The sequence below is a fragment of the Crotalus tigris genome, unplaced genomic scaffold, assembly GCF_016545835.1.
Source record: "Crotalus tigris isolate CLP2741 ecotype Arizona unplaced genomic scaffold, ASM1654583v1 scf7180000018691.1937549, whole genome shotgun sequence".
In the NCBI taxonomy this organism is placed as follows: Eukaryota; Metazoa; Chordata; class Lepidosauria; order Squamata; family Viperidae; genus Crotalus; species Crotalus tigris.
The window spans coordinates 1,230,821-1,240,855 of NW_024097150.1; the positions used below are offsets into that span (position 1 = coordinate 1,230,821).

At 44.0% G+C, this 10,035-nt stretch overlaps 1 protein-coding gene across 1 annotated transcript; it reads left to right on the forward strand.

Moving 5' to 3' along the window:
• The first annotated feature begins 3,192 nt into the window (after positions 1-3,192).
• LOC120313502 lies at positions 3,193-10,035 on the forward strand. Its single transcript, XM_039355473.1, is given in 4 exon segments — positions 3,193-3,615; positions 4,575-6,743; positions 6,842-7,584; positions 9,321-10,035. Coding segments are annotated over 4 exon segments (4,050 nt in total).

A 10,035-nucleotide genomic window follows, 5' to 3' on the forward strand; every position in this document is an offset into this window, starting at 1 on the left:
CACATCTTTGCATTTGGAACCCGAGGACCTAAATCACACAATTTGCATTGTGATGTCATGATGCACACTTCACCTCTTGCTGCCCCAGTCCTTTCTGAAATAAATAAGAAATGTTCTTTTGCTCATTGCTACCTGCACTTTCTCTCTGCTCCCTGTAACAAATACACCTTAGGAATTTTGAAATACAACCCGATGGTTGCCTTGAGTGAAATCCTTTTAAGGAATACAAAACCCCCTTCAAATATTGCTGTGATATTCATGATGAACTGAATCCATTTCCAGCTTGACGAAAAATAAAATAAAGCACAGCAAGGAGGTTTCAGTTGTATATGCTTGAAAAAAATGACAAAGCACTTATTTATATCTTAATCCTGAGCTATATGGCTGATTACATTTTGGACTACTCCATTATTAGATAAGCTTAACAATGTTCACTGGGAAAATATAAACTTCAGAATGGGACAAGAGAAAAGATTTCACGAAACCTGTGCATGAAAAAGGAAATCTTAGCAGGGATTGGTTGCTCCTGTCTTTACAATTGAAAGGGGAGACATAATTATGGCTACAGGTAGTTCTCAACTTACAACCACAATTGGGATGGAACTTCCATCGCTAAACGAAGTGGTTGTTAAATGAGTTACCTCTCCAATTTTACCACCTTTTTTGCTACGGTTGCCAAGTGGAGCTATTGACTCTTCCCCCATTGACTCTGCTCAAGAAAAGCCACCTGGAAAGGCTGCAGATGATTTTTGGCAGTTGCTTGAGGTGCCTCTCACCAAGACACTGAATGTAAATTTTGAAAGCCTCTTTTGTCACCTAGCCCAGTGCTCCCTCCAACCATTGATAAGCTTCTTACAGAGTAAAGAGAAGAATCATCGCTTGACTTTGGGGTTTTGAAGATTCGTTTCAATTTGACTAGAGAAAGATTGTAGTTTTTCAAATATAAGTTTATTTTCATTTGATAACTATCTTTTAAAGGAAATTAAGAGAACATTTTTTTGAATACTAGCTTATAGTAAGTTGGCTTCTAGTATTTTAAGATAGTTTATAGATTGGTGTTATTTCTTAAACTTAGAGTCAAGTTGTATTGTTACTATCGCTGAACTAAAAGAAAGTTGGAGGTCACCTTTGTTATATTTGTTAAATGTATTTTTTCCCCTTTAGGGCACCTTTAATGTGTTTTGTCATTCCTTTTCTCTTTTAGGTTGCTTTCTATTTTAATATATGATGTTCAAACTTCGTAAAGATATTATAAAAATCCCCAATATTTAAGGGTGTTCTGGCTTTACATTATTAAGGCTGTTTTATTTGTGAATGTCATCACATTAAATAGAACTGGCAAACCCCTGTCCTTAACTGATGCCAAAACATTGAGCTTACTACAATCTGCTACCTTAGCCCAAATTTCTTGTTTCTCTCACCTGATATCTCCACGCTCCCCTCTCCCCTTTCTCAGACCAAACTGACGAGGCACTATTAGAGCCACATCATCAGCCTTTAAAAGAATATTTATATGTTTACCACAGATCTTGGATATATGATGTCTGAACCATACAGGAATCTTGGATTATTTTTGACATAGAGATTAAAAAGCAACCTTGTCTAATACCTTTATGAGTAAGCATACTCTGATTTAGAGAACCATTTATACTCATGCACACTTTTAAAGTGGTACCTGGAAAAATACTGATGGTCCGACAAAGGATGTGTATAAAAGGCAGATGGCCCAACAAAAATGTGGGTAAAAGGGAGGTTTGTTTTGCTTACTAGACAACTCTTAAATTTAGGATGGCCAGACATCCTGTTCCCAGCTCTGCACATGATATATTACTAACTGCCTGTCACATGGTGTAACTAAACTGCTTAACACTTGATATATTACTAAAAGCATTCCAATGTAAACGAGGAGCTATCGATTATAGATCTGTCTAGTAGTTTTGCTATGTTAGAATAAGGACCTATAGAATGTATCCATGTGAGGAATGTGACCTGCTCAGGAAATAACTCTGCTTGAAGGGTTATAAAAATGGTCATCAAGGACCAGGCTTTCGTTCAGAATCTTTAGCCACGATGGCTCTCTGAACCTGCGCAATAAACTTCCCTTTCCTGGAAAGAGCTGACTCAAGTCTTTCAATTCTACAACATTTTCTGGTGCGTTGGCCGGGAAAAGCTTGAGTGAGGCGATATTTTGCTGAGGACGGCTTGACCCTTAGGATCTGCTGGTAAGCCATCTCTGAACAATTCTCCAGGCGCCGTGGGGGTGTGTTTCCTCCAGGAGACAGCTGTGGCCGACAGTACTGAAAGCCAGTCCAAGAACCCTTTGGGAAAGGAAAGGAAGTCTGAACCAACTCCTGGCCAGGACGGGTGTAACTACAAGGCAGGCGAGTATGTGTTTAAAGTAATGGTACCTATCTCATTTGAAGATAGAAGAGGGGGCCTGATCACTCCCCTGGACTCGGGACGGCGATCCTAAAGAAGTCCGTGTTAGGTTGTGTGGGTGGTTAAGCCAGTGCATTCCCTACTAGTGATCATTGGAACGTCCGGCGCTGTAGGTCATTGGCAGTGTGTTAGGATGGGGGGGCGTAGTAGCATTCCCAGCACCCCTCTGGAATGCATGTTAAAAGGATTTGATAATTATTTTAATCGTACCCAGTATAGGGTCCCTTACCCTAAAGTAACTAAGGATAGACTGAGGTATCTGTGTGAATATCAATGGCCCTTCATGGATGTGGGGTGGCCCCCAGAGGGAACTTTTAACCTTCAAATCATTGATAACCTAACCTCCCTGATAGCAGCAAATGAAGAAAAATATCCTAACCAATTTCAGTATATTGATCAGTGGGGGGATGCGGTTGCAGAACGGGCAGAGGATTTGTTGGAATGTCAGGCTGAGATGGTTCGTTTGTGTGTGGCTAGACCCAAAGAAAAAAAGCTTCAAGTGCAAACTAAAAGAGTGAAGGATGTGAAGATTTCAGAAACCAAGGTGTCAGATGCTAAGAAGGAGATAAGGATGGAGGTAGAGGAGTTGATTCTCAGACCTCCTCCCTACGTTCCACCTCTCTCCCCCTCCCCCCCCCAGTGCCGGCTGCAGCAGCAGCCGCTCTGCCGGAGGAAGGGCTGATTGCCCCTGCTGTGTCCGAAGAAAGGCAGCCAGCTGTGAGATGAAAACAGAAAGGGAAGCCGTCGGCCCCTATGGAGGAAAGGGAGCTACGGGAGACAGATTTCCCTTTGGAAGTTAGGGAGGAGCTGGGTGAAGAGGATGAGATAGAAAGCGATGCAGGAACGGCTGTGGCATCTGGCATTGTGACGCGAGCGGCTGCTGCAAAGGCTAAGGCTGTAAGACCTGAAGTGGTAGCTCCCTTGAGACAGGTGGACCAGGCAGTGCCAGATCAGCAGGGAGCTGTACAGATTAAGTCCATGTTCCAGTATGTTCCGTTCACTACGACGGATCTTTTGAACTGGAAGGAACATTTTGGCCCTTTGACTACTAAGCCGGCTGAAATGGCAAGCTTGTTTCAGACCATTATGCGCACCCATAATCCAACGTGGCAGGATGTGCAACAGTTGTTAGATACTTTGTTGACTCCTGAGGAAAAGGAGAAGTGGAGAACTGCGGTTAGGCAGTGTTTGAAGGATAGGTTGCCGGCTGTGCGGGATATACAGCCAGAGATGGAAGCCAGGGCACCAGAAAAGGACCCTGAATGGAATGCACAAAATCCAGCACATATGACTTTGTTAAAGGAATATCAGAATCTAGTGGTGGAGGCTCTTCGCAAGGCTGGAAAGCCTCCTGTGAATATGTCAAAACCCTCTTTAGTGATGCAGGAAGCAGATGAAAGTCCGGAAAGTTTCTTGCAGAGGTTGATTGAAGCTTATGAGCTTTATACACAGGTGGATCCAAGGAGTGCAGACAATGTGCAGATGTTGAATGAGAGATTCATAGTGCAGAGTTATGAAGATATAAGAAAGAAGTTGCAGAGGCTGGAGGGAGCATTAGGAAAGAACACTACAGAATTGTTGGAGGTGGCTAGGAAGGTGTTTGTTAATAGGGATAAGGTGGAAAAACAGGAAAGAAATGCTAGAATGCATAAGAAAACTGAGTTGTTGGCTGTGGCATTGCAAGGAGGGATCATGCTGGGACCTAATCAGTGTGCTAATTGTAAGGAGGAAGGGCATTGGCAAAGAGAATGTCCAAAAAGGCAGATGTGAGGTAGAGGTTGGAGAGGAAGAGAGGAAGAGGCCGTGGAGGTGTTGGCAGTGGGCCCCCCATGTGCTCCCCCTTCATGGGTAGAGGGCAGAGAGGGGCTCCAGGGAATGTAAGAGATGGTCTGAGGAATGTGAGAGATGGTTCGAGGAATGGGAGAGATTGGAATAGAGACAGGGAGATTGAAGGAATTGGATTGGCAGGAACTAACTGGTCGGATTGACGGGGACCTGGCTTGGAGGAAGCCCCCCCTGAGCCATTGGTTACTTTAAATATAGGGGGCAAACAGACAACGTTTTTGGTGGATACTGGAGCAGGCAGATCAGTTGTGAATAATCAAGTTGCTGAAATAGGACCCCATAAAATTCAGATTCAAGGAGTGTCAGGGGAGATTCTAGGGCGTTCAGTCTTACAGCCTGTCACGTGTGTGTTTGAGGGCTCAAAGATTCAACACGAGTTCTTATTTGTCCCTGAATGTCCGGTTTCCCTGCTAGGTAGGGACCTACTTAGCAAGCTAGGGGCCACTATTTCTTTTGATGAGGGATGACAAACACTTCAGATTAAACACCAGCCAGAGGCAATGTGGAGATTGATGGTTAACAGGACTGTGGAAGAGGAGGTTGTGGATGAGACATGGAGGGAGTTTGGAGTGCCGGGGCTGTGGGCTGAGGATAACCCCCCTGGTTTCGCAGCTCACCATCCCCCTGTGATTGTGGAAACGAAACCTTTAGCAACGCCTGTGCGTATCAGGCAGAGATCTTGCTCCAAGGAGGCTATAACTGCTATATATGAGAGCATCCAAAACTATTTAAAAGCAGGCATTTTGGTGCCCATCCAATCACCTTGGAACACCCCTATTTTGCCTATTAAAAAGCCCGATGGTTCCTTTCGACCAGCACAGGACCTAAGACTCATAAACTCCATAACTGTCACGATCCATCCTGTTGTGCCCAACCCCTACACATTGTTGAGCTTAATTCCTCCAACTGCAAAGTGGTTTTCAGTTGTGGATTTGAAAGATGCTTTTTTCATGATTCCTATTCACAAGGCTAGCCAGCCGTTGTTTGCTTTTGAGTGGGAAAATCCAAATACTGGGCAAAAAGCACAGTATACCTGGACCAGGCTGCCACAGGGCTTTAAAAATTCACCTACCCTGTTTGGAACAGCCTTAGCAGAAGATTTACAGCATTTTGTGCCCCGACAGAGGGGTGACACGCTTCTGCAATATGTAGATGATGTGCTGGTGATAGGCAGAACTGAAGAGACATGCTGGGAGAACACAGAATCTCTTTTACATCTACTGTTGAAGTGCAGCTATAGGGTCTCCAAAAAGAAGGCACAATTAGTCAGATGGAAGGTGAAGTATTTGGGATATGAGATTGAGGAGGGGCATAGGGCTTTAGGCTGGGAGAGGAAACAAGCTGTGCTAGCTATTGCTGAACCCCTTAATAGGCGGCAACTGAGGGGCTTTTTAGGTCTGGCAGGGTTTTGCAGGATATGGATACCAAATATTGCTCTATTAGCAGCACCTCTTTATTCAGCTACAAAAGGAGGTGATAGAGAACCTTTTGAATGGGAGGGAGAACAAAAGAATGCCTTTAGGGAAGTGAAACGAGCCCTCACATCAGCTCCAGCTTTAGCCTTGCCTAACTTAGAAAAGCCTTTCAATTTGTATGTTGATACCAGGGAGAATGTTGCCTTGGGGGTGTTAACTCAACAATTAGGACAGTGGCAACGCCCGGTGGCTTACTTATCTAAGCAATTAGATGGGGTTGCCCAAGGCTGGCCACATTGTCTGAAGGTTCTTGCTGCTATAGCAGTCCTTTTACAGGATTGTAATAAATTGACCTTCTCATGTCCCATAAGTGTCCACACCCCTCATGCAGTTCATTCTATCTTGGATAATAAAGGGCATTTGTGGATCAGCAGTCAAAGGCTTTTTAAGTATCAGGCGATGATGATTGAAAATCCTCAAGTGAAATTAGTGGTGTCTAACCGGCTAAACCCTGCCACCCTATTGCCCACAGAAGTGGATTCAGAACACAACTGCTTGCAAGTTTTGGAAACTGTATATTCAAGCCGTCCAGATTTATCTGATATTCCTCTTCAGGATGCTGCCCTGAATTGGTATACAGACGGCTCGAGTTACATGCAGGATGGGAGGAGGGTTTCTGGATATGCGATTGTGAATGATGAGGAAGTGGTGGAAAGTAGTCCACTAGGAGCAAGCTGCAGTGCTCAAGTGGCAGAATTGTGGGCATTAATTAGGGCATTGGAAAGAGCTGAAGGGGAAACTTTAAATGTCTGGACAGATAGTAAATATGCTTTTTTGACTCTGCATACTCATGGGGCTGTGTATAAGGAAAGGGGATTCAGGGATTCTGCGGGCAAACATGTGTTGCATGGACATTTGATCAAGCGACTTCTCGATGCTGTGCAGAAACCAGCAAAAGTTTCTGTGATGCATTGCAAAGGACATCAGCAAGGGGTGGATCAGGTGGCTCAGGGGAATAGAAGAGCTGACTTGGAAGCTAAGAAGGTGGCAATGAAAACAGGGCCATTCCTGATCTGTCAATATGTGTGGCAATAGACATAGGGGACTTGCCTCCTATCATTAAACCAACATACTCTCAGCAGGAGTGTGTGAAAGCAGTGAATGATCTCAAAGCTACTATTAGGGATGGGTGGTATCTTTTGCCTGATGGACGTATTTTTGTCCTTCAATCTTCAGCATGGGCTTTACTTCAGGCAGCACATGAAACAACACACATGGGGAAAACTGGATTGGATGCTGCTATTGGGAGGGATTACTATGTACATGGGTCAGCTGGGATAGCTGCTCGAGTGGTTTCACAATGTGGCATCTGTGCTAAGGTCAATCCTCGACAAGGGCCCCTACTACCACCTGGGACCATACCTGTTTCTTACTTTCCTATGGACTCTGTCATGGTTGACTTTACAGACATGCCAAGATGTGGACTATACAAAGCTTTATTGGTATTTGTGGATAAATACACTGGCTGGCCAGAGGCTTTCCCTACAAAGACTAAACAAGCCAGGGAAGTGGCAAGACTATTGTTAAAAGAACTAATACCTCGTTTTGGTTGCCCGTCTTTTATTTCCTCTGATAATGGTCCTGAGTTTGTTCATCAAGTTAATCAAGCAGTGGCTACTGCTGTGGGATCCAAATGGCGATTTCATTGTGCTTTTCATCCTCAGTCCGATTCGAATTCTGAACGAATGAATCGCACACTGAAAGAGAAAATTACTAAGATCTGTGCTGAAAGTCACCTGAAATGGCCTGATGCATTGCCCTTAGCTCTCTACGCTGTGAGATGTGCTCCACGTAGACAATACAACCTATCCCCATATGAGCTGATGTTTGGGTGTCCTCCTACGCTGCTGAGAAGAAGTTTGGCTGGATGGCCTGATTTGGGCCATCAGGGGGGAGTATGGGCTCTGAAAATGGTGCAGGAACTGAATAAGCAAGTGGAAAAACTTAGGAATTATGTTGTTGAACAAACACCTCCTAAACTAATAACAAGATGTCATCCCTTTAAACCAGGGGATAGGGTGTGGGTGAAACATTGGAAACATGAACAACTGGAGGGGAGATGGAAAGGACCTTATGAAGTAATAATGGCCTCCCCTTTAGCAATAAAGATTGCAGAATCTAAATCTTGGATTCACTGGACCAGAGTTAAAGCAGCTGCAGAACCTCTGTGGACAGTGAACAGGGACCCCAAGGTTCCCACCAAACTCACTCTTAAACGTGTTTTGTATGTTTAAGGAATATTTTATTGTTTGTAAACCAGATATTGTATTAGCACAAGTGTATCCTGCACATATATCTACGGCTGTCTGGCTGAAATTCAACCCCTTGCTAAGCCACACCCGGAAGCTGGCTTTCTACGCACGGGAGAAGAAATGTTTAAGGAATATTTTATTGTTTGTAAACCAGATATTGTATTAGCACAAGTGTATCCTGGACATATATCTACGGCTGTCTGGCTGAAATTCAACCCCCTGCTAAGCCACACCCGGAAGCTGGCTTTCTACGCACGGGAAAAGAAAGGATGAAAGGCTTCCTTCTGCTTTTATATAGTACTATTGTTGCATGTAATAATGTTTGTCTTTCTAATTTAGGCCAATGGAGCAAGCCAGAAGAAGCTCCATGCATTATTCAATCTTATGCTATAGGCACGGGCACTTGTGAAGGTCACCCCCCTATTGGATTTTCCCCAGAATGCTGGAATGGTAGCTGGCCTCATCCTTGTCAATTTCCCCAAGCATTTGACAGAATAGTTAAAGAAGCCTGTATGACAAGACAACCTGTCAATCCCGAAGCCTGTCAGTATGTTGGGTATATTCTTAGGAAAGGCATATGTATAAAGGCCCCATATAAGAAGCCTCCTCCTCCTGTTACTGTGGAGTGTGGGCCTCCCTTATTCTGGGGATGGGAGCGGGTCACCCTAGTCTCGCAGTTGAAGATGGGATGGAAGGGGACTTGCATCGTACATATTATCCCGGTGGAATTTGGAGTAACTATCCAAAGACCCCCGAGGAAGCGCCTAGAGAGAAAGCGAAGTAAAAGGTCCCAGCAGAATAAGGATATGCCCCATCCATTGGAGTCAAGGATGCAATATAATTTGTGGGTCCAATTGGCTAAACTAGCCAACACAACTGATTTTTGCCTTTCTGAAGCATATGACATGGAGAATCTGCTGTCCACATGTTTAATACCTGTATGTGTTCCTGTCACAGCAGCCAAGGAGTTCAGTCACCACAAGTTTAAAGAACATATAGGCTATGAAACAATGTACAGCTGGGGTCACATTTCCAAGTTTCTACCCACGGATGCTTTAGCTTTACATACTCCTAACGTAGCCATTCCAGAAGACTTACAATGTGCACATATCACAGGGTGTGAGCAGAATACACCTTCACCTCATTGCCTGAAAGTGAGCCAAGAAAGGCTAAATTGCACATCTTTCCAAACAATGTCTTTTGGGTATGCAAACATATGGTTACCTAAAGGGTGGTTCTTCACTTGTGGGAAAGACACTTTCAATTATATTCCTGCCAACATAAACACATCATATTGTTGTCTAAGCAGACTGACGACCTTTCTACCAGATAGATCTCTTTTCACCTCCCCTAACACCACACGATACAAAAGGGCTGAGGTACTAACAGAGGATTGTGAGTCATCCCGCACTCTTCTAAATGCAGCAGAATACAATGCTTTGGCTGTCTCATTAGTGGGAGTTCCTGCACTTGCTCTGAGGGCCCATGTCAATATAAATTCTGTGGCCTGCAACTTGGCTAAAACTATAAATGCCACTTCAATAGCCTTGTCTGCCATCAATCAGGAGATGATAGAATTACGCAAGGCCATTTTGCAAAATAGGGCAGCCATCGACTATCTTTTACTTCGCCAACATATGGGATGTGAGGCCTTTGAGGGGATGTGTTGTTTTAACCTCTCAGATCAATCCCCCGTCATAAATAAACAAATCAAAGTACTCCATAAAATGGCCTCAGAGCTGCAAATAGATTCTCTGGGAAATTGGTGGAGTAGCTTATGGTCTTGGCTCCCTATACGCCTTATTGGAAACATCATAAGAGCAGTAATCATTTTTATGGCTATTCTAATCAGCAGCTGTTGTCTTCTGCAATGTACCTTTTCAATGATGCACAACATAACACTACCTAAACGAGTGTCCATGCTTGCAGAGAGAAAAGCTACAGCTCAGGTTATGGCTATGTGGGAATTCCAGAGACAAGAATATAACAACATAAATACATCAGACCCCAGTGTTACGGAATGA